Raw genomic sequence first — 24,058 nt, forward strand, 5'->3', positions numbered from 1 at the left:
AATTGCAATATACCAAAAGTGTATACTGCTGCACAAAAAATATAAATTGACCACACATACAGTACACTACAGTATATACTGTTGTAATATAATAAATATACTATATAAATACGGTATACTGTTGTTATATCATAATAAATACACATCATATACTGTATATTCCGTTGTCAGATGAATTGCAATATACCAAAAGTGTATACTGCTGCACAAAAAATATAAATTGACCACACATACAGTACACTACAGTATATACTGTTGTAATATAATAAATATACTATATAAATACGGTATACTGTAGATGTACACTACAGTTTTCTATATTTTTTTTGGTTAAGTTTTATAAATACAGTATACAGTACTTACGCATTTGTTACCCTTGGTGCCTTTTTGCGGTCTCTGTTTTTTCCTTGTGCATGATAGCACACAGTGCTTGATGGCACAACGAGGCCAGAAGCAGTTAACCAGCGCTGGATATCTGCAATTCGTTGTCCGCTCGTGTACATCTCCTTCATTCTCATGCTGAGATCCTTTGAAATCTTCTTAACAGGCATTGCTGCGAGTACTGTAGAAAGAAATACAAACACAAGAATGTGTATTCGATGTTTAGTCGATGTGTATTCAATGTGCAGTGAATCCACAAAATGGATGGTGTATTTATATGTTAATGACTCACATAACAGACCACCCACTTTCAACACCTGTACCTGGCCACCATGCATAAAAGGTTGTACACGTTGCATAGCCCACCACTTGCTGATCTTTATCTGAGGCATTGTCCAGATACTGCATTGTGTCTCCCGCTTACATGGAGCATCCCCGGTTCTATGGACGAAAGAATCATCTCACCTCTGCTGTGCCTGCCACACTGAAAAAAAGAAAGGCAGTTACCGTTCCCAAGCCAAAGGCAAAGCGACAGGCTAAGGCCAACAAAGAAAACCTTCTGCTGACCCCAAAGGCTAAGGCTTTTAAAACACGTCAGCCTTATTATGTGAAGAAGAAATACGGTACTGTGCTCGGTTCGCAAGACGCATGGCAGCCAACTCACCGAATCCGCAGACCACTTGCTCCCATAAACTTCGACGACTCTGCTGTAGCTGTCCCGGAAATCTTCAGCCCGGCTTCTCCACCCCCATCTTCTCCGGTTCCATCTGAAGATGCTGCTGCCTCTGAAATCAACGGGTCACTGTCTCCTTTGCTCTTGGACGACTCTGCTTCTCTCCCGGAAATCCAGCGGTCACCTTCTCCATCCCTCTTCCACCACGCTGCAGCTTCTCCTGTACCGGGCATCCCCAGGTCACCTCTTCCACTCTCCATCGATGCCGCTTCTCTCCAGGGAACCCCCATCTCATCCTCCGTTGCACCCATCCCCCCAGATCTCCAGATGCCATGCACAAGCAGCTCGTTGGACCGGATCCTGAATGGGCTAAGTGTGGATCTCCCCGGGAATTCTAGTGTGCTGGCAAAGCTAGATCTGCTTCTGGAGTCGGTGCTACATATGGAGCAACGGCTGGATCAACGGATGCTACATATGGAGCAACGGATGGATCAACGGATGGACAAGATAGAGGCAGACATAGCGGGCATACATTATTTGCTCGGTGTTAATGCCCCTGTTTCCCCGACGCTGGAGCAGGGGGGTGACATGGATGTGATGCATGGTACCTTCGACCCCCTTCCATCACCAAGCACACACCCTCCACCAGAAGATACAGTGTACTATGCTATTGAGGAGGACATGACAACCCCATCTAGACCACGCCAGGAGACAACCCGGCGACCACTACCGGAGGAAAGCTTCCTCCCAGACACCCTACCATTGCCCATCGCCTCAAGTACACCCGCTCCCAAAAGACTTCCTACACCCGCTCGCATACAAACAGTGCCCGACATCTCCCTGTGCGATCTGACACCGGTGCTGAGGGAGAAGTATAGGGTGAGGAGTGCTGGTATACCACACAAGTATGCCTTGATCATATTTAAACACCATGTTCCCTACACATTGTACTGCGAGTGGGTGTTCAAAGTGAACTATGATGGGAATCGCCAAAAAAATGCCCTTCCTGCCAATTTAAGGAAAAAGATTGTGGAAGAAATGCAGCGCTATTACCCTGTTACAGATCCTGTAATGAGAGGCGTTAGAGACTGCATTAATGGCGTTTTGCGCCATGCAAGGCATCGGCCATGGCTGGAAAATGGGGAGGACTTTCAGTGAGACCATACTGTAATGTTGTGCTGTACTGTACAGTACATGTTTTACCCTATAGTACCTGCTGTACTTAAACAAAGGATACTGAATGTTGTTGTGTGTTGCACGGTTTTTGTACTGTATTTGTAAATAAAAGTTTTTAGTGGCGACTTCAGCAATAAAAGAACTGGTTACTTTATCTCACACACAGTACTACAAACTGCTTTTTGCTGCCAGACTGCAAACCCGCAAGACCAGCAACATTGTAACAAAAGAGCAATGAGCGCGCAATTGGCGTGGGAACTTCTGTTCTAAGGCCCCTATAAATAATATTCTTTATTTTATTTATAAACTCACATTTATAAACCCCGTCACCCACCCCCGCTAAACACAATAAAAAATAATCACACACAGCAGCCGCCAAAAAATAAATAAATAAATGACAATAAATACATTGGAAATACATTTTTATTGATAGTGTAGATGTGCAGGGGGTCTCTGGAGCTGAACCGCACAGGTTTTAGGTCTGGGGACCCCGTGCCCCCCGAGATACAGGCCCCTTTAGGGGGTGCCGGTAGCCCTCTGCTTGGTTTAAAGGTCCGATCACGTGATCGCGGCCTGTAAACCAAGCAGAGCAGAGGGATACCGGCACCCCCTAAAGGGGCCTGTATCTCGGGGGGCACGGGGTCCCCAGACCTGAAACCTGTGCGCTTCAGCTCCGGAGAACATCTACACTGTGAATAAAACACACACATCATTAAAGAATCATTCTTTAGCTTAGCGGCTATGCGCTATGGTAAAGAAGCAGCATTTCTGTCTTTTTAATAATATTGTAGAGTGAGCAGGGGGTTCCCTGAGACAGAAATCTAATCTCAGGGGACCCCCTGCTCCTGCACAATATTATTAAAAGTTCAGAAACGAGGCTTCATTAGCATAGCGTATAGCCGCTAAGGTAATGAAGGGGTTAACGCATAATAACCAATAAATACATTCAATACACTACCCACTACCCATGGCAACCTCCGCTGCTGTACAGTAAAACAGAGAAAAAAAATAACACTTTCAAAGTAATGTCCCCTAACCCCTTAATCACCATAGCGGTTATTAACCGCTACAGTCATGAAGGGGTTAACCCGCCCTCACCCACCACTTGGGACGCCTACTGTACATACCCTCCCACTCTAACCCCCCACCCCGTGAGGCCTAACCACCCTCAACCCTCACCCACTAACTACCCACAAGGGAGGCCTACCCACATACCGTTGGGGAAACACCCCACCCCCACCCCAGTACCCACAATAAAAACAGTACAATCACCCACAATAAACAGCATTCTATTTATTAAATACATTACCCACCCCCTGTGCCCCCCCCCCCCCATAAATACAAGATTTATTCTTTTACATTCAGGGTCCATAACGCAGCCCCACGCTAGTCCCCGGTGGGCTGGCAGGGCACCTGGACAGACCTACAGTTTACCAGCAGCATTCCACAGGTTCTGGAGGCCTGCTGGTGGATCCTGCCAGCACCATGGCGCCCAGGTGGTCTCCTTGGGTCACCGTGAGCCTCAATTGGGTCCACACGGTAGGCCCAAGGATGTCTGGGAGCCCCGGGTCAAACCCACAGGTGTCTGCGGGGCCTCGGGTGGTTCCCATGGGGGTCTGGGGAACTCACGGGTGCTCACTACGGGTCCGCGGTGCCCCCACAGAAGTGGGACCACACATCATCATCCCCGCACCTACGGCTCGGAGGTGCCCCCACAGAAGTGGGACCACACATCGTCATGCCCGCAGACTACGGGTCCGCGGTGCCCCCACAGAAGTGGGACCACACATCATCATCCCCGCATGTGTCACCCGTGGAACCACCAGCCTGCTACCCTTTAGGATACCCGAGGATTCCCCGCGGGTGGTCTCCAGAGGTCCCACGCAAAACCACGGAAGTAACCCTGAATGTAAAAAAAATAAACCTGGCCAATACATTCAATACATACACCCTCCCCCCCAACACCTACAGTACAATAATGTGCAAAATAACTATTATCCAGATATGGATAATAGATTAATTGCCCATTATTAAAAACATTAACTAGCATATACAAATAAATAAAGTACTACTGACCTCATCAATACGAAGTGTCCGATGCCAGCGCCTTCCTTCTCTTGCCCACACAAAACATAGCCAAAACCAAGCCAATACATTGCAATTACATTCAGATATCAATTAACCCCTTAAACACCTTATCGGATAATAACCGCAAAGGTAATTAAGGGGTTAAGCCACACAGGCACGATACCCACCCTTCACCCATGAATTTGTACTGTGGCTTCATCATGCAACTATATATATATATACTGTATATATATACATACAGAGAGACAGAGAGAAAGAGAGAGAGAGAGATATATACAGTATATATATATACACACGTTATATACACACCCATGATAAACCAAATATACAGTACAAATAAATGTAGAAGGGTTATCAAAACCATACTGTTCTACAACCAAACACTTCTCCATACAGATACTACATTAAAATCAATTTCCTTTAAAAATCCTAACTGATCTCACAATCTACTGTACTGTATATGATCACAAACCAATGAAAAAAAAGTCACATTCCAAAATGCATAAAATCTATGCACCATACTGTATACATTCTGCAAATTAATCAAACGTAAACAAAAATCAGTTAGCAATCATTATTTACACCCCTAAACATTTCACACTCAATCAAGAACAATGAGACCATTAACAGATTCACGCCTAGAGCAGAACAATTAAGCCTTTGAAAAAATATAAGTACCGACAAAAATACAACCTTTACAGTACAGTACAACCAAGGCTATCTATCCCTGACCTTCCTCAAACACACAATACAATACCAAGGAATAATACATCTATCTAATTTTAAAATACTTTAAACTCACAAAATAATTAAAAACACATCTAATCCAGCTTTTAAAACATCATCATTTCTTACCCTGAATGTATACTGTACTGTATATCTCTCTAGACATATATATTGTACATACATACATACAGTGGCAAGAAATGATATACCACAAAAAAATAAAAATACACAGGTTAAAAAACCTTTTGAAAAAATTAACAAGTTAAATAAAATACATTTCTTTACTGTAGTTCACTTACCATTACTTGCCCCCACCGACTCCCGTTGCCCAGCTTACTCACGAACCAATCCACGATCAGGAACCCATAAAATAATAAACCATTGAAAATAATAAACATTAAACTAAAAATCCAAACCAATCCACGGGTCTTCTACTTGTAATACACCTTCATCTGTATTCTTCTTTCTTCTATCTCCTTCCGGGCGGGGCAGGGCGTGGTCTTCTTTCCATCATCGGCCACGCCCTTGTCTTTTTCCTTCTCCGGAGGTCCTTCCTCCGCGGCGTCTGGCTGCAAAATGAGACGACATAGGCTTTTAAAGGCCTATGACGTCACATTTTGCGTCATGGTTCCCACGGTCCTGATTGGACCGTGAAAACCATGTGTGTTGGCCGATAATAAAAAAATGATGACGTCACTTAAAGGGAATGAAAGCACAGCCAATCAGAATGGCTTTGCTTCAATTGCCTTTAAGATGACGTCATGAAAAGGCACATGGCCGTGCACACATGGTACTAGAGCCAATCAGAGCGTGGGAACTTTATGCCTACTCTGATTGGCTCTGGTATACCATGTGTCAGGGGCTTGGGGGAGAAAGGATGTGACGTCAATAAGGATAAAGTTCCCACGCTCTGATTGGCTACCGTACCACGTGACAGGTTTTCATTGACGTCACATCCTTTCTCCCCCAAGCCCCTGACACATGGTATACCAGAGCCAATCAGAGTAGGGATAAAGTTCCCACGCTCTGATTGGCTACCGTACCACGTGACAGGTTTTCATTGACGTCACATCCTTTCTCCCCCAAGCCCCTGACACATGGTATACCAGAGCCAATCAGAGTAGGCATAAAGTTCCCACGCTCTGATTGGCTCTAGTACCATGTGTGCACGGCCATGTGCCTTTTCATGACGTCATCTTAAAGGCAATTGAAGCAAAGCCATTCTGATTGGCTGTGCTTTCATTCCCTTTAAGTGACGTCATCATTTTTTTATTATCGGCCAACACACATGGTTTTCACGGTCCAATCAGGACCGTGGGAACCATGACGCAAAATGTGACGTCATAGGCCTTTAAAAGCCTATGTCGTCTCATTTTGCAGCCAGACGCCGCGGAGGAAGGACCTCCGGAGAAGGAAAAAGACAAGGGCGTGGCCGATGATGGAAAGAAGACCACGCCCTGCCCCGCCCGGAAGGAGATAGAAGAAAGAAGAATACAGATGAAGGTGTATTACAAGTAGAAGACCCGTGGATTGGTTTGGATTTTTAGTTTAATGTTTATTATTTTCAATGGTTTATTATTTTATGGGTTCCTGATCGTGGATTGGTTCGTGAGTAAGCTGGGCAACGGGAGTCGGTGGGGGCAAGTAATGGTAAGTGAACTACAGTAAAGAAATGTATTTTATTTAACTTGTTAATTTTTTCAAAAGGTTTTTTAACCTGTGTATTTTTATTTTTTTGTGGTATATCATTTCTTGCCACTGTATGTATGTATGTACAATATATATGTCTAGAGAGATATACAGTACAGTATACATTCAGGGTAAGAAATGATGATGTTTTAAAAGCTGGATTAGATGTGTTTTTAATTATTTTGTGAGTTTAAAGTATTTTAAAATTAGATAGATGTATTATTCCTTGGTATTGTATTGTGTGTTTGAGGAAGGTCAGGGATAGATAGCCTTGGTTGTACTGTACTGTAAAGGTTGTATTTTTGTCGGTACTTATATTTTTTCAAAGGCTTAATTGTTCTGCTCTAGGCGTGAATCTGTTAATGGTCTCATTGTTCTTGATTGAGTGTGAAATGTTTAGGGGTGTAAATAATGATTGCTAACTGATTTTTGTTTACGTTTGATTAATTTGCAGAATGTATACAGTATGGTGCATAGATTTTATGCATTTTGGAATGTGACTTTTTTTTCATTGGTTTGTGATCATATACAGTACAGTAGATTGTGAGATCAGTTAGGATTTTTAAAGGAAATTGATTTTAATGTAGTATCTGTATGGAGAAGTGTTTGGTTGTAGAACAGTATGGTTTTGATAACCCTTCTACATTTATTTGTACTGTATATTTGGTTTATCATGGGTGTGTATATAACGTGTGTATATATATATACTGTATATATCTCTCTCTCTCTCTTTCTCTCTGTCTCTCTGTATGTATATATATACAGTATATATATATATAGTTGCATGATGAAGCCACAGTACAAATTCATGGGTGAAGGGTGGGTATCGTGCCTGTGTGGCTTAACCCCTTAATTACCTTTGCGGTTATTATCCGATAAGGTGTTTAAGGGGTTAATTGATATCTGAATGTAATTGCAATGTATTGGCTTGGTTTTGGCTATGTTTTGTGTGGGCAAGAGAAGGAAGGCGCTGGCATCGGACACTTCGTATTGATGAGGTCAGTAGTACTTTATTTATTTGTATATGCTAGTTAATGTTTTTAATAATGGGCAATTAATCTATTATCCATATCTGGATAATAGTTATTTTGCACATTATTGTACTGTAGGTGTTGGGGGGGAGGGTGTATGTATTGAATGTATTGGCCAGGTTTATTTTTTTTACATTCAGGGTTACTTCCGTGGTTTTGCGTGGGACCTCTGGAGACCACCCGCGGGGAATCCTCGGGTATCCTAAAGGGTAGCAGGCTGGTGGTTCCACGGGTGACACATGCGGGGATGATGATGTGTGGTCCCACTTCTGTGGGGGCACCGCGGACCCGTAGTCTGCGGGCATGACGATGTGTGGTCCCACTTCTGTGGGGGCACCTCCGAGCCGTAGGTGCGGGGATGATGATGTGTGGTCCCACTTCTGTGGGGGCACCGCGGACCCGTAGTGAGCACCCGTGAGTTCCCCAGACCCCCATGGGAACCACCCGAGGCCCCGCAGACACCTGTGGGTTTGACCCGGGGCTCCCAGACATCCTTGGGCCTACCGTGTGGACCCAATTGAGGCTCACGGTGACCCAAGGAGACCACCTGGGCGCCATGGTGCTGGCAGGATCCACCAGCAGGCCTCCAGAACCTGTGGAATGCTGCTGGTAAACTGTAGGTCTGTCCAGGTGCCCTGCCAGCCCACCGGGGACTAGCGTGGGGCTGCGTTATGGACCCTGAATGTAAAAGAATAAATCTTGTATTTATGGGGGGGGGGGGGCACAGGGGGTGGGTAATGTATTTAATAAATAGAATGCTGTTTATTGTGGGTGATTGTACTGTTTTTATTGTGGGTACTGGGGTGGGGGTGGGGTGTTTCCCCAACGGTATGTGGGTAGGCCTCCCTTGTGGGAACTGATTGGGTGGTTAGGCCTCACGGGTGGGGGGGGGGTTAGTGTGGGAGGGTATGTAGGCATCCCGAGTGGTGGGTGGGTGAGGGTGGGTTAACCCCTTCATGACTGTAGCGGTTAATAACCGCTATGGTGATTAAGGGGTTAGGGGACATTACTTTGTATGTTTTAATTTTTGTGTCTGTTTTGCAGAAGCGGAGGGGCCATGGCCAGGATGGGGGGGGGGGTTAACGGTATGTGGGTAGGGGGTGAGGGTGGTTAGCAATGCAGGGAGGGAGATTTACTGGTAACAGAAACATCTCTCTCCCTTCAATGTACTGTAATCTGTTTAAAGCCCCCTCCCCCCTAATGTGTGTTTCTGTAAAATCTCTCTCCCTTCAATGTACTGTAATCTGTTTAACAGAAACATTAGGGGGGAAGGGGCTTTAGGCCTTTATATCTCTCTCCCTTCAGTGTAATCTATTTAACAGAAACATTAGGGGGGGAAGGGGCTTTAGGCCTTTATATCTCTCTCCCTTCAGTGTAATCTGCTTAACACAAACATTAGGGGGGAAGGGGTTTTTAAACAATGCTGTGTATAATGTACTGTATAAGGTTTTTTACAATTAGATAGATGTAATCCTTGGTATTGTAAGGGTTAGTTTGGTTTTAAATTGTCTTTTCTGGTTGTTACTTACAGTATATATTGATTTTGGTTTACTTGCTTGGTTAAAATACTTTTTGGTATTGTAGTGTGCATTATCCTTAGCGTTGTATACTGTAGGTGCCTTTAAACCCAGTAACCTACTGTATTGTGATTCACTTTGATTCTCCCTAGTGTTTTTTGAGTCACTATCCTTTTCATGTTTAGGGTTGACAGTGTGTGTCGTTCCCTAGTGCTGTTCATTAGTGTTTAAGGGTCCATGCCTCTTTTTTAAGTGTTTTTAAATCATGTACTGTTTATTCATCCCTTTTTGCACTGTGTCAAATAAATAAACAAATATATCAATTGCATACCTGAGTGCTCCCATACGGGTTACTTTTTTCTCTTTTCACTCACATACAGTATGTATATATATATATATATATATATATATATATACAGTATATATACACAGTGTATATATGTATACTGTATATATATATATATATATATATATATATATATATATATATATATATATATATATACAGTGTATATACTGTACAGTATATATTTATTTCTCTTCATGTCTTTATTTATTTATTTAGATTTATTTATTAATTGTGGGGCTGCTGTGCGTGAATTTTTTTTATTGGGGTTGAGGGGGGTGTTTGGCCCTTGGTGTGAGTTTACGACTTGCAGCAGCAGCAGCACAATTAATAAATAAATATAAATAAATAAATAAATAAATGACAATAAATACATTTGAAATACATTTTTATTGATAGTGTACATGTGCAGGGGGTCTCCGGAGCTGAAGCGCACAGGTTTCAGGTCTGGGGACCCCGTGCCCCCCGAGATACAGGCCCCTTTAGGGGGTGCCGGTATCCCTCTGCTCTGCTTGGTTAAACGCAGAGCACTCAGCACTCAGAAACACAGGCCAGACAGATTTAAACACACACACAATAGGGGGAGGTTTTTTTTACATAGCTTGCAGGGAAGCTTAACGCACACACACAATAGGGGGATAGGGGGATAGGGGGAGGTTTTTTTTACATAGATTAGAGAGAAGGCAGGGCGTTTTAAAAGCGAGAATAGGGGGAGGGGGTTTTACATAGATTTTATTTATTTATTTATTTAGATTTATTTATTAATTGTGGGGCTGCTGTGCGTGAATTTTTTTTATTGGGGTTGAGGGGGGTGTTTGGCCCTTGGTGTGAGTTTACGACTTGCAGCAGCAGCAGCACAATTAATAAATAAATATAAATAAATAAATAAATAAATGACAATAAATACATTTGAAATACATTTTTATTGATAGTGTACATGTGCAGGGGGTCTCCGGAGCTGAACCGCGGTGGTTTTAGGTCTGGGGACCCCGTGCCCCCCGAGATACAGGCCCCTTTAGGGGGTGCCGGTATCCCTCTGCTCTGCTTGGTTTACAGGCCGCGATCACGTGATCGGGACCTTTAAACCAAGCAGAGGGCTACCGGCACCCCCTAAAGGGGCCTGTATCTCGGGGGGCACGGGGTCCCCAGACCTAAAACCACCGCGGTTCAGCTCCGGAGACCCCCTGCACATCTACACTATCAATAAAAATGTATTTCCAATGTATTTATTGTCATTTATTTATTTATTTTTTGGCGGCTGCTGTGTGTGTGTATTTTTTTATTGTGGGTAGCGGGAGGGTGGGTGAATGGGGTATTCGCCCCAACGATGGTTGGGGAGGGCTTGCGGGGGGGGGGGGGGGGTGGGGTAGCGGGAGGGCTTAACCCCTTCATGACCGTAGCGGTATTAACTGCTACGATCGTGAAGGGGTTAAGTGCACCCGCAACCCCCCCCCCCTCCCGCAAGTCCTAAACTCACACCAAGGGCCAAATACCCCCCTCACCCATCCCCACTACACACAATAAAGCGGGCACGGTGGGTTAACCCCTTCATTGCCTTAGCGGCTATCCGCTATGGTAATGACGCAGCATTTTCCGTATTTTTAATAATATTGATCAGGAGCAGGGGGGTTCCCTGAGCATTAATTTCTGGCTCAGGGAACCCCCTGCTCACTGTACAATATTATTAAATCTCTCTCTGCTGCAAACACATCTCGCCCCCAGTATGTGCAGTAATTTACTGAACATGTACTGTAGAATAAATGCATACAGTAGTTTTATTTATTCGGGTTTATTACACAGTATACTGTATGGCCGGAAAACATCAGCATACAGTACAATATAATCCATCGAAATCCCCCCATTAGCCGTTTTCTTTTCTGAGGAAAAACAAAATGAAAAGTTTTAATGTACAGTAATGGTCAGCCCCCTAAAGAAGTTCCCAGCCAGCCCCACCAAAATAATACGGCAAAAATACAGTACTCACCATACTGTACAGTACAGTATTACTAAATTTCCCATTCAGCTTGCGCTGGCGCCGGCCCACTTCCAGTCCAGCTTTCATCATTTTGCAGAGGGACTAGCCCACCTGTAGTCAGCGGGAAATCGCTTAGGTACATGCAAGCTTCATCAAAACTGGCTGCGAAATCCATCTCAGATTTGTCACCGACGGCAGGACCATGATGATAAGCTGGTGCTGCTGCTGGTTCTGGTTCTGGTTCTGGCGCATTGCTTGGCAGGGACTGTCGCTTCTTATTTCGTTTTAACACGACCCTTCGCCTTTTGCCGCCTCCATTATCATAGATACGGGAAAAACCCTGTGACACACACCAATACCCTCCAACAAATTGGGGCTCAATACGGTGAAAACAGGGGTCACTACATAACCTTTTCCTTATTGCATGCTTCCACAAATGAGGAGTTGGCGAAAATCTGTAAAAGTCATAATTTTCGATAAAATACTGATAAATTTGAACAACTGTTGCCATCTTATCCTCTGTTGCATTTATAGCGGCCCATATCAAATAAGCATAACTTCTGTCAGGTTTTTGGAACACGGGCTCCACTTGTTCACTCATGTCTCTGTAGAATAGTGTAAGTGAAAATGATCTTTGTCTTTATTTAATACATTACTGTATGTAAAGCCTAAATTGATACATTTTTTGCAACTATTCCTTCAGTCTCAAGGACAAGTTACACAATAGCATACTGTACTGGGATAAAGTAACTTTTTTTGGAAACGAAACAACTTGCAAAGGCCACACATTACTTAAGTCATGAGTTTATGCCATCTGGTGGACAATCGAAACATCGCAGCCTAGTAAATCATTCTCATTATCATTTAACAAGATCAGGCCCCCGTCAGCCAGGCATGAACCGTGGCTGGGAAGGCAAGCGCAACGAAGCATGCAAGAGGTGAGCAGTGGCGGATTCCAGGTTTCTGCCAGGTACAAACCAGGCATTTGCTCGAATAAAGTGTGTCGGTGCAGTACTGTCCCTAGCACAAGCTCACACACCCTGAGAAGGAGAGAAGCAGAGTGCAGGTACTGTCGTTAGCACAAGCTCACACCCCGAGTTCAGAAGCAAAGTGCAGGTACTGTCGCTGACACAAGCTCACACCCGGAGAAGGACAGGAGCAGAGTGCAGGTACTGTCCCTAGCACAAGCTCACACACCCTGAGAAGGAGAGAAGCAGAGTGCAGGTACTGTCGTTAGCACAAGCTCACACACCGAGTTCAGAAGCAGAGTGCAGGTACTGTCGCTGGCACAAGCTCACACCCTGAGAAGGACAGAAGCAGAGTGCAGGTACTGTCACTGGCACAAGCTCACACCCCGAGAAGGACAGGAGCAGAGTGCAGGTACTGTCGCTGGCACAAGCTCACACCCCGAGAAGGACAGAAGCAGAGTGCAGGTACTGTCGCTGGCACAAGCTCACACCCTGAGAAGGACAGGAGCAGAGTGCAGGTACAGGACTGGCTGCTGATAAAGAGCTTAGCTCTCCAACTTCTAGATAGGAACTAACAAGTGTGTTCAATAGTGCTCCAGAGGAGCTAGGTATTTTGTTTTATGTCCTTTGACAATTAAACTTTTAATAGATCCCAAGGTTTCTGTCTTTTATATGAGAGTAGAGATTCTGCAAAGTGGCCGAGTTGTCGCAACATACATACATACATACATACATACATACATACATACATACGTGTTAGACTGCTAGCACTGAAGTACTATACCTGTGGGTGAGTAGTTAGAAGGGAGGAACCAGACACATAGGAAACCTTCTCATAATGCGACTGGATGATCCAGTTGGAACTGCCAAGGGCATAACCAGAGCTCAGAGGCGTGACCAACACCGCCCCAAATAACTCCTGGAAAGGGGGGGAAAGGACCACTTTGGAAAATACATTTAAACCTAAACAGAATATGTATTGTCAAGCAATAGTATCTTTATTAACTCTTTTGCTGCCAAAGGGGCAGTGAATGAGTTAACCGATTAGAAAATCTTCACTACTTTTTAATTAGCTGATGTTTATTCCTGGAAGGTTACATTAAGTTGCATGTGCATTTTGCCCCTGTGTGTGGTATCCATGTTGATCCCTCTGCCTCCTGGATGCCAGCATGCCGCTGCCAGCACCGCCCTATGACAGTGTGGGGTACCACGTGAGGAATTATCAATCCCCTTCTATCAGTAATCAGCCCTACGCATGAGTAACAATGATCAGATACTCTGGGGAGATCACCAGATCCCGGAGAGTTTCGAACCCTTTGTTCCATGAGCGTTAAAGGAACGATATGGCATATTACCAGCACGGACCCCATGGAAAGACGTGGCCTGGAGCTGCAGGACTCACAATTTTCTGGGAAAATCCTACGAGCTGGATCTTGCTGAGCGCAGCGTTCACTTCTTGCATCGTGTAGCACTTCCTCCACGTGGAGACCTCAACAGCATCCTTCAACGGGGCAGGTAACAGCCTGTAAATACGCATGAGACGTTAGAATGACTTGCTGCGCCTCTATATATTGCATTCATTCGATCATGAACAGCAGCTTTTCCCCCACCAGAAAGGGAGATGATTTAGCCTTATGCCCTATGTTCGGGGTTCTCAGAGCTCTAACTGGGACACCCGACCAATACCCAACTGGTATATAAGTTACTATAAGTGCATTCACCATGTGTACAAATGTGCTGCTTATTGCTGTGGCCAGTGGTCCCCAAGAGGTTTCCAACAACCCATTGCCTTGCTTGTAGGGTTTTATTCTTTAAGCATCCCCGATCCTCTCCCATGCAATACTGTACATGTCTCCACCACCTCTGCTGAGAGGGGACTTCATGTACCCACTGCCACATCTCCACCGTCTCACATGTCACATGTCCGCGCTTTTCTATGACCTACTTTAAACCTACAGTATTCGCCTGCAAGTTAATTCTACCCCAACAAAGACATTCCCAATGTTATCCCCACCGAGTGGGCGCCAGAATGTATCCTATGTAAAAGCTGCATGGAGTTGGGACGGGTCCTGAATAGTAGCAGGATATTCCAGTATAGCCCTACATAGTACTGACAGTATTTGCAGTGCTGGATGTGTAGGAGTAGGCTGCAGGAGTAGCTCAGTGGTAATGCCGGTGTGTATTCCAGTATAACCTCCTTGTGAAGGCAAAGAAAACATCCAATGATGAAAAATAACAGTGCACCGCAGGAATGGGCCGGGGGCACAAAAAGGGTTAAAACAACGATTTATTAATTAAGTGGCATACGGACAGAAGAAACGGGCAAAAGAATCACCAACGTGTTCCGTTTCGCTATTTTAGTGTAATTAAGTGCACTTAATATATAGTAGTTTTAACCCTTTTGTGCCTCGGCCCATTCCTGCAGAGCACGGCTATGTTTCATCATTGGGTGTTCTCTTTGCCTTTGCTGATCTCTTTGCCGCAGGACGCACGCTCCGGAGTATTACACCACCAAGCTGTGAGTGCCCCATTTACTTCATCAATCTTATCTGCAATACCCACCTCACTGTCCGGCAGGGGGTCACTAGTCTGCTTATTGAGAGGTGATTTTTCAGCCTGTCTACAACTGCCTGGTTTGCTCATTCTCTCATAGGACTTTAACCTATATGGGGTACTCACTTTATCAATTATAGCCGCTGTTGGTGTATGTGATAATATTCTCCCGGTTCATCTATCACAAAGTGCTGAATTATCAATAGCACGGATTTTGCCTCCACCCTGGCTCTGCAGCACTGCCCTTCCAGGATACTCCCGTTTCACCCGGCTAATCTCCTTGTGACCTGGGAAGTCACCGCACTCAATCTCCCTGTGCCTTAGGCATCCAAATTAGATCGTAAGCTCTGCAGGGCAGGGACTCACTGTGCCTGCAAAATTCTATGTACAATGCTGCTCTTGCAGTCAGCGCTATACAAGACAATAATAATACATTATTATTATTTATTATTAAATAGGCACAATAAATTCCGGCCTCAGAGCTTGCAGTCGAACCATTTGGTGTTTAACGCACAGGGAACCCTAACCCTAAACAAACTTTCATGAAAGATTCACTGCAAGAAATGATCTTAACGGGATGCCCTGAAACAGTCTTCTCAGGCGGCGATTATACTGCATGCTCGCGCGCAGACGCGAAACATGCACTGCAGGCATCGGGAGGCGTGGCTATGACGTCATGCGAGTGATTCGCCCTCATTGGCTGAACCGCTCCCGTGACGCGGCCGTCGCGCTACAAAAAACTATTTAATTGGTCTCCGCACCAGTCTGTCGCTCCGTACTAAATAAATTAAAAAGCGCATTGGAAAGGGCAAGAAGAAAAATAATTGGATTAGAAAGATTAGTACAATGAAGAAGTAATAAAATTTTATTTTTTTGGTTTCTCCGGTGATTCTGGGTCAACTAGACATAAATTGCAGTAATCACTGCTGGACTACTAAGTCCATCTACTGTGAATACATATGACATAGAGTGCTGATTATATAGGGGAAAACTTTCTGATCATTCTTATGATCAACACTGTTATTAGAAAGATTAGTTAAGAGTTAGGGGCACAATTATAACCTTCTTAGAGCTGGAGGGTCCATCAACGTATTGTTAAAAACAAAGGAGTGACGTACACGTGCTTACACCCCTAACTCACGGGGGACGGTAATGTGTTTATCTGTAAAAGTGAATCAATTTCTCCGTCTGAAATCTTAACATGACAACCTTGAAAACGAAGCTTTAGCGCTAACACAATATGAGGCACAAACTTCTGCCAAGACTGCAGAGATGAATTGCTTTCTGGTGCATTAATACGGATGCTGTTGCAGGTTAATACGCTACAATTTAAAATAGTGCATGGCTAATATTGAACTTTCTGGAATTTGGAAGAATGGTTATGATTAATTATTGAATTATAGGATAAACTTTCTGGAAAGCTTAGCAAAATATTTGTGCATCACTTCTAGACTTAAATGACAAAATTAGATTTTTTTTTAAAATTAAGAACAGATGGAAACAGAACAAACTTCAACAATCATCGTTCTGTCTACGGACAATCAGAAAGTATAACATTCATAACAGTTCTTATTATATTTATGCTCCTGCTGCAAAACTGGTGTTTTATTTGCTTAGTAATTAGAAATTCCTCTTATATCCCATTTAAAAAAAAGGACCCCACCCCTAACAGAACTATATACATTCAAATATGAGGTTATATCTCTGTTCTGACGCAAGTGCTTTCATACGAGGAATACACGGGCTTGCAGACTGCTCCTCTCTCACTTAGGCCCAGATACACAGAGCTCAACCAGGGCAAAAAAAAAATCACATTAGTTTACCTAAAATAGTAACCGCAAATAAAAATACCCCCTGTGAGCACATTCACATGTCTCAGACAGGTCTGCAACCCTGCTCGTCCCCAATATCTCTCAGCATACAGTGCATCCACTGCAGCCAGGGATTCTGGGTAATGACATGCAAATGAGCACTCGCAGTGTGCCACTCTTTACTGCTCATTCATTTTAACATTGACCTTTATAAGCTTATGCCTGCAGTGCGAGCACGGTATGCTAAGAGATAATGGGGAAGAGCAGGGCGAGACGGGAATATGCTCAGAACATGGCATTTTTATTTACTGCACACTGTATGTCAATTTTTTTTTTTTTTACCTACCATAATTTATTTAGTGTCTACAATAGTGCCACACATTTTCCCTGAGTAACCCCTATCCCCGAAGGTAATTTGTAGGCCAAAACAGTCGTGCGGTCACTCATTAGCACACAGGCTTAAACTCAGATTACAATATCACTACCCTGGGCTCGTTCAAATAACATGGCTTGTGTTCTACCGCTCGGAAAAGGGGTGTCACTTACAGCCAGGCCCTGAAATATGGGGTTTGGGGGGAGTGAGAGAGGGAGAGACTGGTATACCTCTCCAAACGCACCTTTGTACAATACGGGGAGAGAGGCCTGTGCACGAAACTGAGCACACCTGGGAAATATGCTCATTTACAGTCATTTAAATATACTCTGCATAACCAAATGAGCCTTCAGTGACTGAAGGGGGTGCTTTTTCATTAAAATGTCACTTTTTGTGAGTAGGGTTACTGGCTCTGCACTTCTGTAACCCAGCCTGTGCTGAGAAGCTGTGTAATGCGGCAGGCATAAGCTCATAGGGGTCCCATGTTACAATGGTTAAGAAGCCAAGTGACACCGTGTGCTCATTTGCATGTTATTTCCCAGAATCCCCAGCTGCAGTGGAAGCACAGTATGCGGAGACACAATGGGGGGAGGGCAGGGTTGCAGACCTGTCTGAGACATGTGAACGTGCTCACATGTGATCTTTTTATTTGCCGTGCGCTTTTTAGGTCTCGAACTCTCAAACCTCACGGATCTGGACATTTCAGAAGTTGATATCACGGGTACGTGTCACTACGAAGTAATACAGAGAGACATGCTGCCGGTACCTTTGCACTTCCTTGTGCTTCCACATAGAGGCAGACTGAGCCTTCGGGACACGCTCAATGAAATTCACCAACTCCTCCATCAGAAGCCTGCAATATAACAAGCGTCCTGTGAACAGAGGTCTATGATGCACTGAAAAAGATCAAAGCAAAACGCAATTCCTTTAGGGACAAGGCTCTATAGGAGGGGCGGGCAACGCTAGTCCTCAAATGCCATCAACCGGCCAGGTTTTCAGGATAACCCTGCTTCAGCACAGATGGCTCAATCGAAGACTGAGCCGAAGATTGTCCAAGAGTCGAAGACAGCCACCGGTGCTGAAGCTGGGACCGATTGAGCCGCCTGCGCTGAAGCAGGGATATCCTGAAAACCTGGACCTGTTTGGTGGCCCTTGATTGGAGTTGGCCACCCTCTTCTATAGCATAAACGTAAAGGCAGGCGACACCTCAAAATTGTAAGTGCTCCTACAAGAAATATTCCTGTTTCAAAATGCTAAAAAACAAAAAACAAGTTTGGAAAGTGATGTTTGTGGTGCAGCAGAGTCCCAGGTACAGCAGGCATGCAATGTCATATCACATCCCGTGCAGACGGCCTGCAGACGGCAGGAAGATCCAATGTTGCGCAATTATCTAGCAGCAGAACTACTTCTAACATTGCTAAAGCAACTGGGTGTCGGGTGAAAAGCCCTCTCTTTCCAACGCTTCCCTCCCCACCTGCCGGGCTTCAGACAGCTTTACCTGCTTATCGTTGTACAGGCAGCGAATCATTTTCCAACATCATTTCTAACTTCACATTAAAATTATTTATTTTAACTAGTTACATGCTGAATATATATAAATTAAATATATATATATATATATGACAGTATAGCGTCTTTATTATTCAGGCTTGAAATCGTTCTCTCTTTAGACGACTCTTCCGTTTCCGGGCCGACGCGGTCATGTGACTGCGCTTTGTCGGAGGGACCACGGCACTCTGGTGCCACAGTCCCTCCAGCACTCAAAGGGTTAAAAGGATGACAGGTGTGTGTGTGTGTGTGTGTGAGCACCTCCCCTGATTTTGTATCTCCCCCCCCCCCGTCCCAGAATTGGCGGTATAAGTGGTCACATAGAGCAGATAACAGCTCTAAGGAATTCATGCCAGAAACAGCATAGGCAGCTAAAGTGACACGCCCACCAGGTGCTCATTTACATGCTACTACCCAGAATCCTTGTCTGCAGCCCAAGCCCATGTGTGCGCCGATACAGTGGTGAATGGAGCAGCTTGAATGTCGAAGATATGAAAACCCTCTCATGGGCATTCTATCTTTGGCACAAATAAAAGGGGGGGGGGGGGAACAGAAACAATGAATTAGACAATTTTACTTTTATTTAAATAATCCCATTAAATTGCCCCCCCCCCCCCAAAAAAAACAGTTAGAAAAATAGGCGAGATTGGAATGTTCCAGATATAATGTGTGATGTAGAGATAAGTCATTGGCTGAAAACCAAATAAAAAGCAAAAACGGATCTCTTCCCCGCTACTTGGGTTCTATCGAGTTTTAAAAATGGGGGGGCTGCGATTCGTCATATATTAAAGAAAATGTTTACACCTGTGGAAGAACCGCTAGTCACCTTTTCAGTGTCAAGATGGGACAACACACCGAAAGGACTATTCAACTGGTTACTACTGTGCTTTAAAAAGCAGGGAGGGCAGGAGGACTGTGGGCCATATTAAGTAAGTGGTGCTATTCCATAAGACGCCTTCCAATGCTTATAGGTGTGCCAGAAGTTCTTTCTGTGAATGGGCCATATGGTGTCTTCCTGTACATGAAGGCCGAGCTGCTGTGGCAGGGGGAGCACGGAGACAATGGTCCCAGCGGCTCAGTAGATCGGCCGAGTTCCTTCCACTGCAGGGGCCAATGTCAGGAGGCAGATGGGTCATCTAACCCTGGGGGGCCAATGTCAGGAGGCAGGTGGGTCATCTAACCCTGCTTAACAGGGTCCTCTCATGACCCCTTGCTCTATAACTTCATTGAAAATCCCCTTCCCCGGCCTATTGACTAGTGAACCCCTTGGGTTATGTTTGTGTCCCGGGCCCCAAACAAGCTGGTGGTGAGCCTGCCGAAAGGTGTCTTCTAGAACAGCCCTGCTTAGTAAATACAGTACGGCCTTGTGTGTCGTGGCTAATGTTATATATTTGCTTCTAAAGAAGATGAAACTAGAGCAGTGTGTCTGAATGTGCATCAGGATATCACTGTATACCCAGGCTTGTTTATTTTCACCCAACGAAAAATAAATAAAACATTCTTGCATTAAAGGAGCAATCCAAGTCATTTTTTTTAAAATACAGGTTTGAAGCAAAGCGTCTCCCTAGCTGAACCCCCATTCGTTTCTGCTGAGGGGGACCCCCTGCTTCCGGAGATGGTTACCTCCGCAGGGGGTGCCGGTATCTCTCTGCAGTTTTCAGCTTCCTCGTCATATGGGCCAATAGGAAGCCAAACCTGATGAGCTTTGAAAAGCAGCCATATAGTGAACCCTGGCGTGGCTACCGGCACTCTCTATGGCGGTAAAGACCTCCGGAAACAGGGGGTCCTCAGAGCTGAAATGAATGGGGTACAGCTTCGGAGAACCCCTGCTACCTCTTAACTACCCTCTGTCCACAAACATTAAAACATCTCTAAACATGTCACCATTTGGCCTAGTACACTGAATAAAACATCTAAGAAAGCAGAAACGTCACAAAAACCAATGAATAGAGGGGGGTGGGGGAAGAATATGGCCTGTCTCCTGAATGGCTGTTTACCTGCCAATTTGAAGTGTTGGCTCCGTGGCGTACACTGTCCCCGTGAAGCCCGTGTGTTCGGTGATGTATGGCAGCGCCATCATACAGTGATAGTTAGAGATGAGAATCACATCTACAGTAGACAGATCTATCAACTCCGTCTGAAAACCGAGAGCAGCACATTAACCACGTCTGCAGCCCGAGGCATCTCTGAAGCGTCCGCTCGGCGTCATACTCAACCCCCCGCACACAACTTCTGATGGCCATCGGTGCTCACAATACCAGTACTCATTGCTACACAGTCTCACTGGGGTTTTAATTGAACAAATATAAAAAAAATTGACTTCAGTTCGCCGTTGGTTGCCGGGAAAGCTGCTCATTCTGCCAGTCACACGGCTCAACACCGCGCCTCCTCCTTTCTGTCCTTAACTAGATCAGGGGCGGCCGACTCCAGTCCTCAAGAGCCACCAACAGGCCAGGTATTAGGGATATCCCTGCTTCAGCACAGGTGGCTCGATCAGTCTTTGACTGAGCCGCCTGTGCTGAGGCAGGGATATCCTTAAAACCTGACCCATCGGTGGCTCTTTAGGACTGGAGGTGGCCGCCCTTGACAGATATACAGTACATACATAGTCCTTTTTGAAATGGTATTTTTCCCAATAGTTTAACCCTGTGGTTGCTAGAATGGCCTGCTGCAGTTAAAGCAGCAATACACCGTGCTGGATTATTATTTTTCGTTGCTTTTGTTACGTCTCCCTCATTCTTACAGCCGCGGTACAGCTTGTGTTGGAAGGCGTTTAAAAACAGCAGAATTGAGGAAAGCAGCATAATTTCCATGTTGTCTCTCTCTGCGTCAATGCCCTATAGAATAAAGTGTGTATGTGTATGTGTATATACACACATATACATATAGTAAAGAATAAGTATTAAAAAAACCTGCTTAGCAATACAAAAATAAATAAATGAGAAGGCTGACAGCCTAGTGCTGAGACTCAAAGCTTGGGGTCTTAATTAGGCCTTTACTTTGCACTGCTCTGTTACACGGAGAGAAGCAGTCAGAGAGCGGCATGTAACAGCTCACATAATACAAGGAACTGAAATGATCCTGCAGCACACATACGGTATATCAGATAACTAAAAACTATTTACAATCCACCTACAGTGCCCATTACCCCTGGATATTGTGACCGACATTAGTACGCCAAGGTTAAGATCTGGGAAACATTGATGAGGGGTTAGGAAGGATTTATAGAATATATATTATTATAATGGGGTTGATCAAATTCTGCGCCTCCGTGAAAAACTTTTCCTCGAGGTTAAAAAGCTCTGATCTTAGGACCAAGGAAACAAACGGCCCTGGCATGCTTATTAGGGTGAATGTAGGGAATTATCATTTTTACAGAAGTCTCTTATAAAACTCTGTCAATCCCACAATCCACAGACTTATTTACCTTTCCTCTCCTTTTGTGTCATTTGTAAAATAGTTATGATACCATCACTGGTAAATCGGATACAAATCAAGGACTGATCTGCATGCATTTTAGAGGAACAGAAGAAAACAAAAAAAACATATCCATAGCTCACACTACACACATTAGTATGTCTTGTCTTAGGCTGTGTCCAGGGTCAGCGCATGCTGAGGCGCGCTCACGCTCGGCACTGAGCCCCTGCAGCCGCAATGAGAGCGGCTATAGCAGGGGCTCGCTTACGCAAGCGTGCGGAAGCGTAGGTCTTATTCAATTTTTAGTTTCAAGCGCTCAAGGGAGCGCAGGGCCGGTCACGTGAGCGGTTCGCCCAATGAGGGCGAACCAGCTCCGTGACGTCACTGGCCCGCCCCCCGACACGCCCCCGGACCAAGGCCAGGGAAAGCACCCGCTTTCCCTCAGCCACAGCGCGCCTCAGCACGGCTGAAGTCCTATGGACGCAGGCAGAGGTGAGGTCCTAGAGGTGTAAGCCAATTACACTGTTATTTGTTTTATTTGGTCTGCTATGTTGGGCTTACCCTTTAATGATAAAGTGTGGGTTACGCATTAAACCGTGATAGTGCTGATCGGGGCAATATCACATGGACACTCCTATTGAAGTCAAAAGGAGTTTCCGTGCACCCATCGGCACTATTGCAGTTTAAAGACTAACCCCAAAGACGCACACGTATCGGTGGCACGTGGGTAAGAATCTCAAAACGTTCATTTTTATTTTTAAATGGAAACTCCTACTGTTTTGATCCAACCTGCATACCTCCATATCCCCCAATTAACGCTTGGGAGACCGAATTTAGAATCCACTGCTCGATGCTCAACGTCTTCCCTTCAATAGGCAAAAAGTACAGAAAAGATCTAAAAAATTCAGGCAAATCGTATATTCAATACTTACTTCGGGCAAACAGAACTCTGGCACAGAGTCTACAAACACACGCCCGGCACACTCCTTCAGCTCCTGGAATAAAAGAGATTGTCTCTTTAGCCTGCACTATACAGAGATACAGAGCTTACAGGCACAGTGATTAGTGCGGGGGTGTTAGACTGAGCCACCTGTGCTGAAGCAGGGATATTCTGAAAACCTGACTGGTTGCGGACTGGAGTCGGCCCCTCCTGGGTTAGAGCATACAACTTATTTTCTAATAACACAGGGAAAGTGAAGTCGGGTGGCGAGCCTGTCTGATAACCATGCGTGGGAAACGCGTGGGTAGCTGCCGACTCCAGCAGAGCACTAAACAGAGCAAGCAGACTTCATTAGCAAGGCCACAACTGCCCTTTAAATAGGACCGCTGCGCCCACGGTGTGCGGCCCCTGATCAGGAAGGCAGCTGCCAAGCAACTGAAGAAGGTTTGCTCAAAACTCCTACTAAAAAGGTCTGTTTTACTAACTGGACCAAGCTCACAAAACCCAGGGGGATCAACGGTGTGAAATCTCCCTCGTCCTTTAAAAGGGTTTCAGAGACATTATATGACGGGGGCAGCCCTGCTGTGGACCGATATATTATTTCTTCCTTAGGCTGCATATATATGCAAGTCACCTCGCCAAGCGCCGCCCGCTCAGCGAGCTAAGTGCTAACGGGGACGCAGCCTAAGGCTAAGGCCCCGCTCCCTCAGTCAGCGCTCCCGCACTGCAGACAGGCGGGGCGCTGACAGACACAGACCGCGATATGCGGTCTGTAGGGAGCGGGAGCTGGGGCTGGAGTGGGAGGGAGGGGCGTGGTTTAAGCGGAGGGACCCGCTAACCCCCCCC

General features: G+C 45.1%; 1 protein-coding gene across 2 annotated transcripts in view; it reads right to left on the reverse strand.

Moving 5' to 3' along the window:
• INTS9 (integrator complex subunit 9) overlaps positions 1–24,058 on the reverse strand; it is an 83,556-nt gene that overhangs the window by 38,678 nt on the left and 20,820 nt on the right. For both annotated transcript variants that reach the window (XM_075598670.1, XM_075598669.1), the window contains exons 4-8: positions 23,205–23,267; positions 20,853–20,992; positions 18,074–18,160; positions 13,973–14,093; positions 13,355–13,489 (exon numbers count right to left, since the gene is read on the reverse strand). In XM_075598670.1, coding sequence (XP_075454785.1) covers positions 13,355–13,489; positions 13,973–14,093; positions 18,074–18,160; positions 20,853–20,992; positions 23,205–23,267 — 546 coding nt within the window. The remainder of the gene's footprint in view (positions 1–13,354; positions 13,490–13,972; positions 14,094–18,073; positions 18,161–20,852; positions 20,993–23,204; positions 23,268–24,058) is intronic.

This window comes from Ascaphus truei, chromosome 4 (assembly GCF_040206685.1).
Source record: "Ascaphus truei isolate aAscTru1 chromosome 4, aAscTru1.hap1, whole genome shotgun sequence".
NCBI lineage: Eukaryota > Metazoa > Chordata > Amphibia > Anura > Ascaphidae > Ascaphus > Ascaphus truei.